The sequence below is a fragment of the Gymnoscopelus braueri genome (genome assembly GCF_963280865.1).
Source record: "Gymnoscopelus braueri genome assembly, chromosome: 16".
Lineage (NCBI taxonomy): Eukaryota > Metazoa > Chordata > Actinopteri > Myctophiformes > Myctophidae > Gymnoscopelus > Gymnoscopelus braueri.
The window spans coordinates 38,394,892-38,414,580 of NC_137616.1; the positions used below are offsets into that span (position 1 = coordinate 38,394,892).

General features: G+C 42.5%; 1 protein-coding gene across 3 annotated transcripts in view; it reads left to right on the forward strand.

Annotated features, from left to right (window-relative positions):
• LOC308103641 (serine/threonine-protein kinase MRCK alpha-like) overlaps positions 1-19,689 on the forward strand; it is a 103,614-nt gene that overhangs the window by 55,110 nt on the left and 28,815 nt on the right. For all 3 annotated transcript variants that reach the window (XM_080453729.1, XM_080453730.1, XM_080453731.1), the window contains exons 6-18: positions 5,223-5,316; positions 5,977-6,177; positions 7,582-7,720; positions 8,672-8,781; positions 10,665-10,744; positions 12,078-12,256; positions 13,108-13,236; positions 14,466-14,599; positions 15,046-15,167; positions 15,697-15,817; positions 16,141-16,251; positions 16,409-16,647; positions 18,243-18,348. In XM_080453729.1, coding sequence (XP_080309855.1) covers positions 5,223-5,316; positions 5,977-6,177; positions 7,582-7,720; positions 8,672-8,781; positions 10,665-10,744; positions 12,078-12,256; positions 13,108-13,236; positions 14,466-14,599; positions 15,046-15,167; positions 15,697-15,817; positions 16,141-16,251; positions 16,409-16,647; positions 18,243-18,348 — 1,765 coding nt within the window. The remainder of the gene's footprint in view (positions 1-5,222; positions 5,317-5,976; positions 6,178-7,581; positions 7,721-8,671; positions 8,782-10,664; positions 10,745-12,077; positions 12,257-13,107; positions 13,237-14,465; positions 14,600-15,045; positions 15,168-15,696; positions 15,818-16,140; positions 16,252-16,408; positions 16,648-18,242; positions 18,349-19,689) is intronic.

The following is a 19,689-nucleotide window of genomic DNA, read 5'->3' on the forward strand; positions in this document are numbered from 1 at the left end:
GTTGTGCCAGGGACCCTCAGAAGAGAAGATTTGTTTCTCTTTCAAGATTTCTCAAAAATGTTCAAAAATAGCAGATGTACAAGCTCGCTGTGAGCTTGTATATCTTGAATCTTCTATTTTTGAGAATTACTGTTCTAAACCACTGTTCTAAATCCTAAGACTTTTCAGAAAAACTTATGTTGCTATAAATATATAGCTAAAATCTAAAATGACAGATACTTTCCCGGTTTTAATGGGTTAAAGCTGGTGATATCTGATGTCAGTCAAGACTGTCTGTAAAAACATAGTATGAAACACTCTTGGCTGGAGGCAAAGGCTAGTATCTAAAAGATAAAATACAAATGTAAAAAGTTGACACATAAAGTGGTCTGGAACTGAACCATTGTGCGTTTCCTGGAACCATCTGCGATCTGAATAGAATTGTGTAGGCCGTGGCCTACCATGCACCAGCCACAAGCCCTGAGGTGGTGGTAAATTCAGGCTGTGGCTGCTATTTTATTCTACATGTATTTGATTGCAGTATAGGGCTGAAGTGGTTAGTGTGTTTTGTAATAATTATCCAAATCTACAAAGTAACTAAAGTTTTCATATAATTGTAGTAGAGTAAAAGTGCAATATTTTCCTCTGAGATGTAGTGGGGTAGAAGTAACAGTACTGAAAATTGGAAATGCTCCAGTAAAGTAAATACAAAATCACACCCAGTGTGAAGTGGGCGGTGTGGTCACAGTGGTCATCACAGTGATGGAAGTTCACTTAAAGAAAAGTCATATTTCTGAAGTGGGTGGTGCTATTTATTAACAATAAACAATGGTTGGTCCACAATGGGTGATTCACTTAAAAAAATACATAAATGTGGTTTTTTTAAGTGCATGGTCCTATTTATAGGGTTATGCACATGTGTCATGTGTTTCACTAGCCAATCACAGTCCTGAATAGAGTCAATAGAGCCAATAAAGTCAGCCAATCATATTACAGCTAGCATTGAATGTGTAGGGGTTAGGGGTGTACAATGGTGGCCAATCACAGTGCAGCGAATGTCGATGTCCAAACCTCACATATAGGGGCGGTTGCACCGCCCAAAAAATACCTTAAAACTGTACATAAGTACAATACTTGAGTATATGTAGTATTTAGTTACTTTACACCACTGCAAACCACTGGACCGATCGTTGCCAAATCTCTTGTGCACACTGCCAGTTGGATGAAGAAGTACTTCCATGATTTCTTCTGGTCACATATGTTTTATATTTTTTGAAATATTTAACTTTAATTTCATAATGTAAGTCACTGCGGCTCACTTCTGGCTGAAACTATGGAGTCATACGTCATAGATATATCATCGATGACTTATGTCATAGACTGGCCTCATGAATTCTGAGATCTACAAGGGGGCCCATCTAATTTAAAAATTCTGGTTGGCTAGTGCATTAGTTTCCCTACCATACTGATAGAAGTATATTGAGTATAATCCGGTAGCACTAGAAGCTGTTATGGCTCAGTGAGCTTCGCCATTAAGTCCTGTTTTTAATCTCTGTATGAAAATGTCACTCATTTCACCAGAGTAAATAATGGCATTTATATTATATTTATAAATGAAGCATTATAAATTCTGCGCGCGGCGAGTGTGCGTGCGTAACTATCCTTCCGTTCGACCAACCGACTTTGTGGATCTCCCCCCCCCCAAAAAAATAGGTAAATCCGCAAATCCCCATACATGGTTGAATCAGCAGTTGGCACGTCAGACAGATACAGAAATCTCCATACACAGTATAGGCATAAAAGGGACACAGACAGACATATACAACGGGTATTGCATAACCGTAGGGGAATCGTTCCCAATGGACATCGGCCAAGTACTGTTAATTAGTGGAATCATTGTCAGGAGCACAGATGGTACGAGATTTTGATATCTTCACTGTTTGTGAGTAATGTACTGAAAGATGCTGTCAATTAGACCGCCATACTCACATGCACACAATAAATGGAGTCATTTTATGCTGTTAAAAGAGCTGTCTTTTAGAAGCCGTTATGCTTAGATTGGAAATAGTGGAGACTCTGGAGAGGGTTATTGATCTCAATTCACGAGTATGAATTGAGATCAATACTTTTGTGTACTTCCATGGCATGGACTTAAATATTTGTTTCATGCTGGTGTCACATACAGCTCACAACACGTCATGATGCAACACGTTGTGAGCTTATAGATCAGCTATTTTTGGAGCACAACTAAGTTTAAATCTGGCCAAATAATTTACATCACCTATGTTTTACCTGTGTCTTGGTTACATTACTTGAAGAAACCACTTCAAGTGTTTTTGACTTGTGACATTTTGCATTTGTATTGTTTACTCAGTGTGTTTTATTATGTGTGACAACCACTCCAAAGATGTGTGTCTTTGCCACACTCTACATGGTCAGACTTGTCCTTGCATTGATAAGACTGGCTCAGACAGAAGGGCTTTGACATGAGCTGCCTTCAGGGGAAGTCATCAAACTGGACCAGGGTCTATATTTAGACCTGCTGGTGGTGGGAGACTGTGACCCCTGTGTGACCCCTGGCCAGGATTTGTTGCTTTGGGTAAATAGTGTAATTACTAGAGATTTGCTCTTTTTTTAAATGGTACCGGTAATTCTTTTTTGTATTTTACTAGTAGCCTAGGCCCTCACATCTAGTAGCCTACAATATAGGCTATGTACTATTATTCCTCAAATACAAACCCGTCAGGAACAAGGTGGCTTGCTCTGCATTGGCCTGGTTGGTCATCATTGGGTTTTCACTATGCTGGTGGGTTATGATGAGATATGGTATATAATGTTCATTTGGGTAAATGCCTATTTTGCATGCTAGTGGTGATGTTCTGCAGCCTCGCCGTTCTCAGGGTTCTGAAACAGCCCATGCCAGGATAGATGGGGAGGGAGAGGGAAAACAGCATGAAGAGGAGAGTGTTCATTATCATCTGTCTGATCATGGTGTCATTTGTGGGAACTGTCTTTATTTGGTGCTTTATGGAAATATTCAAGGCCTCTATTACATGACATGGATTTAGTTGGAGCTATATGTATACACACACACACACGCGCACACACACACACACACACACACACACACACACACACACACACACACACACACACACACACACACACACACACACACACACACACACACACACACACACACACACACACACACACACAGAGCAAGAGACACACACACACACACACGCACAATGAAATAACCCACAAACACACACGATCACACACACACATATCGGCATCGCGGACCGCCAGCGAACACACACACACACACACACACACACACAGACAGACGGGGGTCCATAGCGCTGTCCTTCGTTGTATCACTGAGTAAACAACACGCAAACGCTGTTAGCAGCATGAGCTGAAAAGGCAGATCGCATGCCTTTATGTCCACGCTGAAGTAATGAAAGTAAGCATTGTCTGTGCAAGTGCAATTTCTTAGTGGGTCCGCGGATTCCACGCATGCGCAGTTTGATCATCCCATAGCGCTTGCGGCGCTGTAACCATGGCGACGATAGATCCCATAGCCCGAACTCCGAGCAATCATGCAGTTTCATAAAATACGAAGTGTACGGAAAATATGAAATTTGCAAACGTGAAATGTAGTGTAGTAGATTCCCCATGGCATGCAGTGTTATTTGTGCATTTGTGCAGTGGAGGCAAATGCACTACTGGTATGGTAGAAGAAGGCGAGCAGACAGGAACGGATAAACAGGAAGTCGACCCACAAGGGGATTATATTAATAATATATAGAAGATGGAAGATAGATAGAAAGATAGAGTGTGAGAGCGTTACTATGTTGGAATAGATACTATTTTTGAATTTTTGTATTACTGTCTGTTTACGTAAGGTATTGTTAATGTATGATTATGTTTCGTCCTGTGATGTATGTATGTGTGTATTGTTGGTGTTGAAAAATCAATAAAAACAATTTAATAATAATAATAATGTTGGAATAGATACTGTATGTATGCTCTTCTCTAGTCCCGGTGCTGAATCTTCCTGACTGGATGTGTGTGTGGACGTGCACGCGCGCACAAACACAAACGCACACAATTTGTGGTAGAAATAAGAATAATGGACTCTGTATGGGACACAGGGGATCTCTATGGGTGACTGTTTTTGTGTTTCATAATGTTTCCTGGAAAGAAATGTGTAAGTGTGTGTCCGTCTTTAACTAGAAGCAATAGGAGCCTGGCCTAAACAAACACACCACGTTACCGCTTTCAACCTGGCATCTGTATTGTGGTCACATTTTGGGCAGATTTTCTATAATAGCAAATATAGCAGATGAGATTAGGTCAGCAGTTTTTGCACGTTTTTACTTATTTTTTTTTTTTAATTGAAAGTGTAAAATAGGGCTTAAGTGGTTAATGGGGGTGGGCGTTAACTTACCACAGCAAAATCCATGGTGTATTTTGGACTAGAAAGTGCCCATTTTTACTAAGAGCCAAATTAACGCTCTGGATTTGACTGTGTAGAGATAAAAGCAAGAGATAATGCCTTTAGGAGTATTGCGCACCCCCCCCCCACGCACGCACACACACACACAGGCACGTGCATGCACACACAACTAAACATCCATAAAGTGTCCAAAAATATTCAACACACACACACACACACACACACACACACACACACACACACACACACACACACACACACACACCCCTACCTACACACAAACTCTCATATTTGTGCTAAAGCCAAAGAACATATTCCATAACCACAAACCTTAAAGTCTTCCTTATGTTTATCCTTTCCCTGAGTTAATTTTGAGATGTCATGCTGGTGATAAATTTACAGGGGAAATTACAGTCTATTTAATCCCAGATATATCAGAATTATTATACACAAACACACAATATCCCTTAGGTGATTTAATTAAATTTTTATGATAATAAGCTACGTGTGTGTGTGGGGGGGTGTGTGTGTGTGTGTGTGTGTGTGTGTGTGTGGGAGAGCGCGCGCGCCCCTCATGTGTGTGTACTTTGCCGTTCCACAGGAGTTTGGTTTGGAAGAATCTGTTGTTTTCTTCATTCTTTTGTCTTTTTGGATCATGTACTCAATTTGTCTTTCTTTCTCTCACCCTCCTTTCGCTACCTCTCTCTTTCCCTCATGTCTTACCTCCCTGCTTGTCTTCCTCCCTTCCTCTCCTCTCTTTCCCTCTCCGTCCTCTCAGGGACATCAAGCCTGACAACATTCTAATGGATATGAACGGCCATATCCGCCTGGCTGACTTTGGCTCCTGCCTCAAACTCATGGAGGATGGAACGGTAAGTTCCATAACACTGCGGGCACTTCCCCATGTCCAAAACAAACATACCCCAAAACCACACCGACCCCCTTCTTAAGCCCTGGGGGGGGGTCCCTCATCAGGGATGTTTGGTTTAACGGCTAGGTTCTGCCTGTGGTTGAATGTTCAGAGAACACCGTCCGGAAAATCTTTTCCCTCAGGTGTCGAATTAATGAAGAACTGAAACGCAGGATGAAATAGATACTGAAAAATCTGTTGTTTGTACCTTCTAATGTGTAAATAATCACATGATTGTATTAAAACGACACCATGTTATGTTTAAGGTGTACTTCTTTAATGCTTTGCCAGTGTTGCTGCCACTTCCTCATGATGGCATGAAGCGAGTAGGCCTATCTGTGACGGCTGAGATCAAATTCTCCCACCAGTTTTCTCTGAAAGCTGCTTCCACTGTGAATGTGATCAATTATGGAGATGATAATAAGAAAATTGTGTTCGGTTTGTGAACTATAAATATTCCAAATACAAACACAGCCTCTTTTCCTGCGTGGATACCATTAAACAATCCAGCAAACACAGACTCTTAAACAGCAGCCTGTCTGATAAGGGAGATCAGCTGCTGATTATATTTCTCATGAATCCCTCTCTTCTCCTCCTCCTCCCTCCCTCTTCCTCTCTTTAGGTCCAGTCCTCCGTGGCGGTGGGGACTCCAGACTACATCTCCCCAGAGATCCTACAGGCCATGGAGGACGGGAAGGGAAAGTATGGCCCAGAGTGTGACTGGTGGTCCCTGGGCGTGTGCATGTACGAGATGCTCTACGGAGAGACGCCCTTCTACGCAGAGTCCCTGGTGGAAACCTACGGCAAGATCATGAACCACAAGGTGGGTTTTTACACCTGAAGAGGCATTTGTTGCTTTTCTTTTTAATAAACAAGGATTTGTCACAATTACCCAAAGAACATCGACATCGTACACGCTGCCGGCCAGAAACCTTGTATCTCCATATTTCATCTTTTTAATGTTTTTCACAAATTAATGCCCTATTTTATATTTCATCGTATGACACACCAAAGTAGCAAAAATAAGCCATCTGCAAGCTAACGACCCATCTTAAAAGAACGAAGGCACTGGAGCAACTCAGACGATTTAGAGCCTTTTATTGAAGGTGCAAGTACAAGGAATGACAATGTTTCGATGTCACTGGTACATCTTCATCAGGTCTACTTCATTGCGATGCGTTGTTTGCTTGTTGATCTGCTATTTCTGCGATTTTAAACATATACAAGGTTTCACGCCAACAGCGATGATATACATTCAGTATAATACATATTGTGTGTGTGTGTGTGTCCGTGTTTTCGACATCCCACAGGTGTTTGGTTTGGAAGAATCTCCTGTTTTCTTAATTCTGTCTGTTTGTCTCTGGGGAAGCATGTACTCAGTTTGCCTTTCTCTCTCTCTCTCCCTCCTTGCTCAATGCCATGTCAGTATAATATTAATGGGGAAATATGAGCGATATACCATGAATCATGACAAATGTTCCTGGCTGCGTGTGGGCATGTCGGCTATTGTGGTGACAGACTACGTTTCTTTTGGCCAAATGGAAATAGCGCTTTAAAAAAAAATACTTCACCTATAAGCAGAAAAGTTCTTCCAACTTTTACACTTCATGAATTTCACTTCAACAGTCATTTTCTGGTTTTGCAGACTGTTCATGCAGTGTTCAGTCATGGCTGGAGATGATTTTCTTTCTTGACGTCATGCACATGAGCTGTTTGTGATTGGTGTACTTTTGATGGGACAGGCACACAGTACATACCAACAAACTCCCTAATCTGGAATTATTCCTGATGTAGGACTAGATTGGAAGACTAGCAGTCGCCGCTAAGTCTTTAGCTACTGGGAATCCTGATAAAGGAATCGAGGATTCCTGTTACAACAATATGGTGACAATGCAATAAGTGCCAACAGCCCTGCAGAGTAACACTCAGTCTGTTCTTTCTTCAACTGGTTGGCAGTATGTAGAACAGCAAGAACATAGGTTTAGAACGATAATACCTAAACATAATAATTACATATTGTAATAATCTTTCAGTATACAGTGTACTAATGTGTGTGTGTGGGGGCTCCTTTCATGCTGTTTCACAAATCACAGATTAGGACCTGGCCTGACTGTTTCCTGGCCTGACTGTTTTTTGTGAATGTTTCAGTCATGAGCTTTTATTTTGCTTTATTTTGCGGTTATGTGATAACCTTATATTTCCTTATACTCTCTCCACATACACACAGGAGCGATTCCAGTTCCCTCAGCAGTTGACAGACGTTTCGGACGATGCAAAGGATCTAGTTCGGCGGCTCATCTGCAGCCGAGAGCACCGATTGGGCCAGAATGGCATTGAGGACTTCAAGGCGCATCCATTCTTCACTGGTATGCAAAGATCTCAATTCATATTAACTGAAGACAAAAGCTGTCACTGTGAATGTCACAGCATAGTTTGATTACATACTGTAAACAAAGGGGTGTTTAAAGGGATGCCTGGACTTACAATTTTATCTTAAAAGGATACTGCCGTGCCACGGTATTTTAACATTTGTTTCCATCAACGTAATTGTAAAAATATGATAAATTTAGTGACTAGTATCACTCTGCATAATCGCTATTGCAGACATGTAACTTCATGCCATTCACAATTCACTGCCGTAGAGACTTGCATTTGATTCCTCCACGGGGCCAAGAGAAGACCATACATAGCATATGATGCTATGAATGAAAAATAACGCACTATTGTAAAAATATAACAGTAGAAATAAGAAGAAATGAAGAGTTGCAATTAGTGCCTCCTGAGAATATTTATTTCAAACTGTAATATTTCAGTAAGTCCAGTTTTGAGTCGTATGTTTGAAATAAAATGGCAAAATAAGTATGACTTTCTATTCAATAACAATTGTGCCAGTCAAGTCTTTCTTTTATTTCTATTTGGTTTAACAGTTCACACATCAACAGGTTCATACACCTTTCTCACCGTTTCATCATCAAACATAACAGTAAAATAAAATGTAAACATTTCCACTTTCTCTCACATACTGTACAGGGGGTACAGTAAGTACCTCTGCGTACTCCTAGGGGTACGCATACCCCCATTGGAGAAACTCTACACCAGCCTAAGACCAACAGTAAACCCCTACTGTTGACAGTGACAGGAACTATACACATGGAGGAATTGGCAAATACAAATAACTTTATTCAATAGATATTATAGCATAACATAGCCTATATCCATAGATATCACATATGCTCTTATTTGGCATTGATATTGTGAGGGCACGTTGATATTCATTAACATTAACTAACCCCCTGCCCCTGTTCCCTTCTGTTCAGGTATTGACTGGGACAACATCCGTAACTGCGAGGCCCCCTACATCCCAGAGGTCAGCAGTCCGACAGACACGTCCAACTTTGACGTGGATGACGACTGCCTCAAGAACTCTGTAAGTGGTGTTCAGTGTGAATTTTTACAGCAAATTTTGATTTAGTTTAGTCATAGTCTTTTGAATAAAATTTCATTTAGTTTTAGTCATATTTTAGTCCTTTTGTCTAGTTTTAATATATATAGTTTTAACTCATTCAGTGCCAATGAAATAAAAAAATAATTGCGAAGCATTTTTTCAATTTTCTTATACCTTTTTCAAGTAGTCACAGAATATTTATCTCCAGTATAATCGATCCCCTGATGGGTGCTAATCACTGAGGGTTGCACTGTGTGGTTTCACAAATGTCAACGAGGTCATTGGACCTTGTTGACATTAATTGTCTGCCTTTTGAAAATAACATTGAAAAATACATAGTAAAAAAAAAGGTGCTCAGGAGCCGAGCCTTTTTCAGTAATAAGTTAAACAATAAGTGAATGGAGCAGCAAAACTTCAAATGATATCTTGGGTTCTGACGTTTAAAAAACAAAAACAAAAAAAACACGTCAATGGCAGTCAATGAGTTAATATCATAACATTTTAGTCGACTAAATCTACAGTTGATTTTGTCGACAAAACTTATTTTGGCGGGCCTTGATGTCGTCGTAATGGCTGATTCTACACTTGGTTGCATGCTGAAAATAGCCGATCTACAAGCTCACAACCAAGCCCCCAGAACCCAGTGAAGCCAATTGAACATGGTGGCCATTCATGGTAGTGCAGGCGCGTGCAGGCCTGGGGCTTCAACACATGAACGAGGAAACGGTTTCGACCAATGGGCTCGACTCACGAGCATGCGCACGAGCTTGCGCACGGGGCTGCGCGCTTCTGTGACGCAAAACGCGTCACTGTGACGCAAAACGCGTCACAGAAGTGACGCGTTTGGAGCCCCAAATAGGCCTCGCCCACCAAATTTCCAACCCGGAAGAAGGGTTCAAACAGGCCCATGCGCTGGGTGAGCAACTCAATGCAAGTGGATGGGAGGAGAATTCGGGTGCCCTCTCTATTATTTTTAACTCTATGCTCACAACGCATCCCAGCTTGTAGATCTGCTAATTTCAGAGCGCAACACCCGAGCATAGCCAAACATAACATTTTAGTTCTTTTAGTTCTACTGGATCTCTTCTCCACTAGTCCCTCCCTAACATTTTAGTCTAGTTTTCATTTGTTGACGAAATTGTCACTATATTTAGTCTCAGTTTTAGTCATCATAGCTTAGTTTTTATTTAGTTTTTGTCTGTGAAAAAAGGTAGTCGACGAACATTTTTGGTCATAGTTGTAATCGACGAAATTAACACTGGTAGTGGTGGTGTTGTCCTCTGCTCAAAATGCAGCGAGCTTGAATTAAAATGCCGGGAGCCTGAATCCGACTTATCTCATCCATACACAGTAACATCCTCAGTGTCCAGAGAGTGCACAAAATGGAACCAAATGAATGGATGGATAAATTAACACTGAGGATTTTACTGTGTGTATTAATAATCCATCATCCAATTCCCCCCCATCCTCCATTTAACCGTTTTCTTGTCAGTTGTTTGACGTCTGAATCAAACAGAAAATGTCAGCGTCATAAAATACAATCTTCACAATAGTACAGGCTCTCCCCTCCACAGTCTCTCTCTCTCTCTCTCCCTGTTTCTCTCTCTCTCTTCCTTGATCTGCTTCCTTATTTAGTCATGCCAGTCTTTATGGAGCCATCTGTCATTCATTCCTCTCCTGTTCTCTCTCTTGCATCTCTATATGTTACACTCACTTTTGTTTGGTTCTAACACTCACAATCTCCTCACTCCACCCCCTCCTCTCTCTCTCTCTCTCTCTCTCTCTCTCTCTCTCTCTCTCTCTCTCTCTCTCTCTCTCCAGTGTGTTGTCTCTCATTCTGTGCTTGTCTCCTCATTGTCTTTCAGGAAACGATGCCCCCTCCGTCCCACACAGCCTTCTCTGGCCATCACCTACCCTTTTGTGGTTTCACCTACACCAGTAAATGGTAAGTGGCATCACACCAACTGCCCCCGCACGACGTTACCGTGCACTCACAACGCGTCCTTCACATACACCCATGTTTTGCTATTGTGGACAATGGAATGAAGACGCGTTATTGTTGTTTCTCTTTTCAAAAAGTTTCCAGTGTGTATCCAGGTTCTCTCCTGCAACGCGTTCTGAGCGTGTAGATCGTCTATTTTGAAAAATGGCATTTTTGAAAATGTTGGAAAATATTTCAACATTTTTGACAATTGTCACCAATAATGACATGCCTAAAATAGGGCCATCGGGTGGAAGTGATTAAAAAGTCATGCATTTGTTGGAAACAAACACAGACAGACAGGACATTGAGTGAACCAAAACGAGAGCTCCCCCAAAATGACACCATCGACCCCCCCCCCCCCCAGGCGGATCTGCTCTTTGCACTCTGTGCTTGTGAAGTGTAGGAGTATTCTGTATGCTCCCCTAATAAGGTGATGTTCACGATTTGATGCTTTGTCCCCCCCCAAACGCTCTGCCCGTGAGAAAGTCACATACAGTCCCAATTACGTCTCTTATCTCTTCAAGGCTGAGTGATAATGGTCTTTCCTGTCTCTCTTTCTGCTCTCTCTCCCCTCCTCCCTTCTTCTCCTCTTTAGCCATCTAGTTCCATTACACAACATTTCCTCTTGTCAACCTTACCATCTCTGTCCATCAGTTTCTCTCTCTTCTTTTTCTGATCCATCCCCTTCTCTCTTTCAATTCTCTTTTTCTCCCTTTCCCTCCCTGCCGCAACAGAGAAAGGCAACGGGAATAATGAGGTTGCATTATAACATAACATGAGACACAAGTCACGACCCGGGGGGTCTGTAGCCATGTGGTTACGTGTGCTACCACGGACTGATTCACATGCTACCAAGTGGCAAGTGTCTTCGTAGCCACGAAGCCAACTGGTAGTAGATTGCTAAACAGCTGCTTCCCTACTACTTCTTATGAACAAAAACAAGCCAGGAAAACTTCACATAAGCTTGGGAAATGCTAATACCCCCCACAGACCGACCGCCTCCTGCAGACTGCCCCACAGACCCCCCCCCAACATCATTGCGAGCTTAAAGTACTGCTCTTGCAGACAATAACACGTGACTATAACATATGTGTATCACATGTAGATGGATGGGCATGGATTGAGATGGACTCCTTATCATCGCCCATTGTAGCACCGATCTAAAACCAGATTAATGTGCAAAAAGCGTAAAAAAATGGAAAGTCCAGGGCTGGCAAATGCCATTCGCCTGGGACACCAAATGATGCCCCAGCAGCCAGGTTGAAAGTGGATAACCATGTCCTCCTTTCCTCAGCACCCTGTCGGACCGGGGCTGCCTGCGGGAGCTATGTGCAGAGCAGGGTCAGGGGCCACGGGAGGACGTAGACTCGGGTGTCCAACGCGGCCTGGAGGACAGCCTGGCCACCGAGGCCTACGAGAGACGCATCCGCCGCCTGGAGCAGGAGAAAACAGAGCTCAGCCGCAAACTACAAGGTGAGGTTAAGACCCACTGGTACTGTGCATGTGACCATACTGGCACAGTATCATACTGCATACTGTCTAGTAGCACATCTATTTCTAGAAATGTATTCATACACTGTAAAAAGTATTAATTTAACTCTGACAAGGTACAAATGTTAACAAATGGACCTGTAAAGGGTCTATTTGAGTACCAAATTGATGAATGAACACTGAGGATTTTGCTGTGTACCAAACAGACCGTCTCCCGCCCGAGTGCCAAAGTTTCTACTGCTAAGCTAAAGATGAAAAGCCCTTTTGGGAAGCGGAGACACTGCGCTTTGAGCTCCATACAATATCTAGTGTCAGTGTTATATCTGTGGTCCTACCCGACCACAGATATACATTTCTCAATGGAAGAGTAGGGAGACCACCTCTAACGACCACAGTTGTGTTATATTGTATTAACATACTCTACCATATAGATTGGTAAATATAACATTTATTCACTTAAACATGTTATGGATTGCAGCTTTAGTACAACAGAACAAAGAAATCACAGTTCAGGATAAGGTTTGTCTGTGGTTATTTTTTCCATTTTTTACGATACTGTAACTCATTTTAAATACAGAGGATGGCTCCGTATTGTTGTGTATCAAACATAGATTGACAGCTGATGCTGTTTGACCTCAGCTGTGTGTCGTTTCCTGTCACCGACCTGACAATGCCCCCGAAGTTATGTGCAAAACTCACAAAAACAGGAGCAATGGCACCGCCCTAGAACAGGGCTGAAAAACTTGTCTATATGGTGTCTTTACTATGAACACTAATCTCTGAAGTATGGGTTAAAACTACACACATGTGACGAATCTAACCGTACATTACAGAGTCAACCCAGGCGGTGCAGGCACTACAGCACCCGTCGGCGTCGGGCGAGGCTCCTCTCGGCATCAACAAGGAGGTGGAGATCAGGAGTTTGATGAGTGAAATCGACATCCTAAAGAAACAGATAGCTGGTCAGTACTTAATCTTTCTGCTCTTACACAGCTCTGCTCGGTAGTGCGTGCCCAGGCCAGGATGATGGATTCTTGGTCCAATCACTTTGAACCTGGCGAGGTGAAGTTTGTCAAAACAACCGCTTGTTGTACGCCTATGGACATGTAGGGCTTTCTCGGCCACGTGGCCGTAGCTTAGTGGGTAGAGAGGCCACCTGGAACATCACCAGTTTGCGCCCCGGTCAGCCCCCTTATATGTGTCCAAGTGTCTCTGAGCAAGATATAGTACTTAACCTTTAACATACTACCTGAGCAGCCATCAGCTGGGTAAAGTCGAAAATAGAATTTCCCCAGTGGGATTAATAAAGGTCTACCTTTGTTAAGTGGTTAAGCCAAACGACTCAGTGGATTCCGTTTTTTACTATATACTAAATACCACAAAATAGTCCAAGTGATAAGTAATATAAAATAGACCTCACTTCACCCTGATAAGTACACATAATGTAAGGCCAAATAGCTGATCATACGACTTGTGAAGCAGGAAATCTGTCCGAATATGTGCAATACATTATTAGATGGTTATGTGCACAAAATTGCTTGGAATTGCTACAGTATGATGAAAACCTTGCATATCGCAAAAACGCTGTCTCTTCTTATTTTAATAAATGTTTGCTTCAGATAGGCGCCACTGAGATTGTGTGAGTGGGTGTCATTGGCCCAAGGACCATGAAACCACGAATCATGGCGTGTAGGAGACCCCTGTAAATCTAAAATTCTAGGCTTACAAAGTTCATATACAGTATGTCAGTTAACACTGATAGCCAGACATGTAAATTTACAACCCCAGAGATGTCCTACCGGTCAGTATTTGTTGTGTATGTGAAGAGCCAGTGGCATGAAGCCACCATTTGTGGGATTTGAACGGAATGCTTTTAACTTGGAATCCTTTTAATATGAATGATGCAATTTTAACTAATCCAAGATGGACCAGGAGAAAACATGTGGAAACAAACAGCACATTTAAATGGGTCAAAAGCTAGCTGGTTTTAACCACTTTTGCCCTATTCAAAGAATTTTGAAGATCTTTGAAAATATTTGCCTGACATGCCCAAAATAGGGACGCCAGGCGGAAAGGGGTCAAGTTTCATTGCAACTTAGAAATGTCCTGATTAATGTGATCATTGTCAAAGACATGAAGTGGGAACTTGTTACAGACTTTGTGTTTATACATGTGTGTGTTTGTGTGTCAGACTCGGGCCAGTTAGAGAAGCAGTTGGAGGATGTGTCGTCGGCACGCCGGGACCTGGAGGACTCGTCCAAACACATCAGGACTATGGAGAAACAGATGAAAAGCCTCTCGCAGGAGAGGGACGACCTGCATAAGGTAACACTGGGGCTCTCTGGGTGTGTACTGCATGTTTGTTCTTGTACATCCATCTATGTGAGGACCGTATGTCCTCGTCGGAGGTGTGCCCAGAGCTGAATACTCTGTAACATTAAAACCAATAAGAACTGCTTCCGAAATCAGAACCAAAGAAAATGTTTGTTTTTGTCAATCCAACAGCTCAGTGCCATTGGACTGATTAGCCTACACTGATTTCTATCCAAATACAAAGCCCTAATTTATACTTGGCTGCATGATGAATAGTGAAAATAGCCAATCTACATGCTCGGCTATTTGTGAAAATGTGTGAACATTTTCGCCTATAATGACATGCCCATATTAGGACATGCCGGATTGATAGTGGTTAACAAATACAGATACAGTTAGTTGCACTACCGCACACTCCGAGTCCTCGTCTTAACGGTGGAATGCAATGTCTTCACCAGGATATTTTGGACGCCAGTGAGAAGCTGAAGTCTCAGTCCAAGGAACTGAAGGAGGCTCACAGCCAGAGGAAACTGGCCATGCAGGAGTTCTCTGAGCTCAACGAGAGAAACACAGACCTCAGGTACCTCCGTCTGTAGTGACGCTGACAAACACCAGCCATGTACCGTCGTCTCTAATGACACTGACAAACACCAGCCATGTACCTCCGTCTCACTGTCCTGCCGACTCGGAACACTCAATTCTGAATGACGTTGCAGGGCTTTTAGCCCTTTTTTGTAGCCCTTTTTTTTGCATTGTTTGGCTTATTGATAGGTGATTAACTGATTGATATGTCTGACAGTGTGATGAACAATTGGTTGTTTGGTTGGTTAATTGATTGATTGCAATTGATGCAATACATGCATAAATAATTTGACAAATACATTTTTTTTTACTTCACTGCCATTTGTCTTCTTCAGAAAGCCCTGGGGTTTATTTCATTCATGCCATTTATATTTCTATATCGTATTTTTTAGGGACGTCATTACAGTTTCTTTTTTTCACTCAGTTTTGTTTTTACTTACACCTCCCAACTGTGTTTTTGGCAAGAGCAGCAATGCATTTGACTATTGGATAAATCAAAGTGTTAATCTGAATGTGTTGTCGTCCAGGTCGGCCAAGCAGCGCCTGGGTCGCCAGCTGCGCGATAAGGAGGAGGAGATGGAGAGTCAGACTCAGAAGGTGGAGGCTCTCCGCCTGGAGGTGCGAAAGGCCGAGAGGGCCAAGAAGGAGGTAGAGTAGTCTCCCGTAGTTGCTACTGTAGCACACTCCCTATCTGTGTCTGTGTTGCGGTATGTGGTGGTTTGTGTCTGGTGGAGCCCTTGTTAATATTGTCTGCCTGTGAATATTCATGAAATTCCGTGAATATTCATGAAATTCCATTAATATTTATACGAGACATCCATGCAGAATATAGATTTGTGCTGTATTTCAATTGGTGAATCTGTATTGGTATCGTCTCAATTGCCTATTATGGGAAATGAAACGTTGTTGAGCGTGTGATTGAAAAGAAGCATATATAGAGGATCTTTCTCTAATCGTGTGCACGCCGTCAGATGGAGGCCCAGGCAGAGGAACAATCATTGGAGGCACAGAAAGAGAGGAAACTGAGGGAGCGCAATGAGCAGTACAGCCGACAACTAGAAGAGGAGCTGGAAGGATTCAAGGTAAAACAAACACACACACGCACACACACACACACACTCGCGCACACGCACGCACACAAGTTGCAATACCTTCCTTCCTAATCCACTCTTTCCCACCCATCTCTCACTGCCTCCCCTCTCTAAACCCTCTCCCTTGCACCCCCCCTCCATCCCCCAGTCGAAGCCCATGGGCTCTGCCACCCCGTCCACTGCAGACCAGGAGGTGGGCCGTCTGCGGGGGGACCTGGAGAAGAAGGCTCTGCTGTACAAGGAGGAGCTGGACCGCCGGGAGGCACAGCACGCTACCGAGCTGAAGGGCCTACGCAAAGAGCTGCGTGATGCGGAGGGCCAACACCTCGCCCTGCAGAAAGAGATCCTGATGCTCAAAGACAAGCTGGAAAAGACACGCCGCGAGAGGTACAGGATGTATTTATTTTAGTCATTTTTATTTAATTCCTTTTCTAGAACACCCGACCAAGCCAGATAGCACTAGAGGATTGGAACCCCAGAACTTTACTCCTGCGTCACACAGACTCCCCCACCCCTAGCAACATTTTAATCGTATTTATATACCATTTAAAGGAAACAAAATGTCACAAGGCATCCCAACCACCGTGATAATGTCTGTCGTTTTCTTAATTTTCCTTTGCAGCGATGAATGTGTGAGGTAATTATGACCACTTTAAAAATAGCTCAACCCCCTGTGTAGAAAGCAGTAATACAGCAGATGGTAATCCCCTATTGAATAGTTCATCATGGTCCATAATGGAATAGAGAGTTACATTAACCATAATTCAATTTGTAGTTCTGCTAGTGGTACTATCTTATCTTCTAAATGCTTTCCCACTTTCAACTTCCACACTATTTCCAAAATTCTTGCTTATTTTTTTTTAAATGCCCCCCCCCCCCTTCTTTAACACTCTTGAGGAGTTTCACTTTCACTTCACGACTGAAGGTGGTTCTATTTGGTGATGTCATGCACATTGCGCCATGAGCTGTGATTAGTCTACTTTAAAGGGGACAGACATAAAAACACATACAGAAAACCCTGTTCTAGGTGGCTTGGCCTTTGTCCACAACATAAAAATCTTGTCTGCAGAGTGCACATCTCCATCTAATACTAATTCCTCCATTCAGTGAATAATACTGTGTTCCAGAATGGTACATTATACTGTCAGTACGGCAATGAAAACACGGGAGACTAGAGTAAAACAAATGATTAAAAAAACAGCCGCCGCTCTCTCAACACAAACACTATACCGTAGGTACATCCCACTGTGTGACTAGGAAATGAAACGGTCAGAAATAAAAGTAAAGTCTTCTTTAGTTTTGTTGTGGTGTGGAACCCCTGGGAACTTCTCACGGACACGGGCCTGATCAACTTCTAATATAGTTGTTTTTGAGGCAGAAAGCCCTCAGAGCTCTTGTTATTGTGCCCTCAAGCCTAGCTTCCCTGCCTGATAGCGTTGACAGGATCACCCCTTGCTGGTCATCTTAATTCATTTTTATTATCCACACAACAGGCAGGGTATCACGTTCTGACTGCTTTAATATGTTTGGGCTGAATAATGTGGTTGTTGTCCCAAACACCTTAGTTCGGCTTTGAAATATGGTCAAGCTCAGGGCCCCCCGAAAGCTTGGATGATGGATGATGTTTTCCCTTCCTTTACCACATGAACCCTAGCAACCCTATTCTGGTCATAATAGGTGAACTTTGAGCGAAAATTGCAGATCTAGTTCATAACAGATCGGGACGAGTTTGTGGATCTGCTATCTTTTGCTATTCGTCAGGCTGGGGGATGCATTCAGCTTGGAATGCTAAGGTTAAGGGTAGGGTTGAGGCTTAAAGAATGAATGTAGAATGTTATCGCAAGTCCATGACAACCGATTGCGTTGTACGTTTGTAGATCTTCTATTTTTGCCGTTAGGGTTAAAACGGCTTGTCATAAAATGTCATAAAAAGTATAGTAATACAAACGTGTGTGTGTGTGTGTGTGTTCTCTTCCTTCCAGCCAAAGCGAGCGTGAAGAGTTTGAGACGGAGTACAAGCAGAAGTACGAGAGGGAGAGAGTACTTCTGACTGAAGAAAATAAGAAGCTATCCAGTGAACTGGATAAGGTGAGTGAGATGGCTGTTACACATGCTCAAACTAATTTGTTCTTCATCGCACAACCCTATGGACAAAAACAAAGTCTGGGGAGGAGCACTTCTTGGACTAAAAAAGGTGTACGTTTGAGATATTTGGATAAGGATACAAATAGACATCAGAATAACAAAAAACTCCAAGTCACTAACCACTGAAGCCCCATATACTTTGTTGTATGACAAATAGCTAAAATAGCCGTTCTATAAGTACGGAAGTCTTCTATGAATTTTAAAGTAATTTAGTACATTTGCCTAAAATAGGGATGCCAGAGTTTGTGGTTAAGAAAGATTAAAAGGCCATTATTTTAATGGAATTGTGATAGTAGACATTTAAAAGCAAACTTCGATAAGTTTCGGCCATAAGCCTTCGTCGGCGAGTCAAATTTGCATTTATGACATGATAGAGCGACACTTTGTGCAACAAAGTATAAACGAGCCATTGCTCACAAAAGACTGCGATACCCTAAGTAACCCCAGGTAATTATTTCAGCACATTCCTTCCTCTGCCCCCCTCCCTCTCTCCTGGTGAAGCCAAAGTAATCACTGTTCAATATCCTCTGGTAAAAAACACTCCATAGCCTCCCACGCACTCCCATGGAATGGCCCTCTGGATTGCACTCTATTGACTTTGGAAAGTTGGGAATGGGTACTTGGAAGTTGGAAGCAAGAAGCTCCCAAGTCAAATAATGTCTCGGGAAAGGAGAGGAGGCATTCTGACATGTGGAATAAAAAGCCAGGGTGTTTGTTATTTTTATGGTCTGTGTATGAAAGTTGAAAAGGCAATGTCCTGGTCAAATGTAGAACACATGTGGGTAGGAGTTCCAGTGGAATGATGGCACATGATTGTTATTGAAGAGTTATTATTCCGCTATTGCATACCCAACACTGATGTTTTTAAAATCCAAAATACCCGGGATGCATTACGTCTGTCTATCATAAACCCATAAACCAATCATAGGCAGAATACTACTGGAATACGTTAGCCGTGGCTTATCTCATCTTGGCATGTGATGTTCCCACTTATGAGGCTGCAGGAGAAACAAAGCAATATTGAAACTAGATTCAAATGTAATTACATGTCTCGTGTCAGTTTATGAGAGGGAGAATGTGTAGGCCAACCCCCTTGAGCTTGACTTTCCCATTTGATACACTGTTAAAGATTTAAAGAGTAGCCACAATACCGAAAGTAAAAGGCTCTCGATGGGATTTGAACCTAGGCTTGCCAGAGACGAGATGTGGGGTTCCACATCACAGGGCCTTCAACTGCTGCACCGCGCCTACGCAAGGACATTTCTGGGTATCTGGGCTTTATTA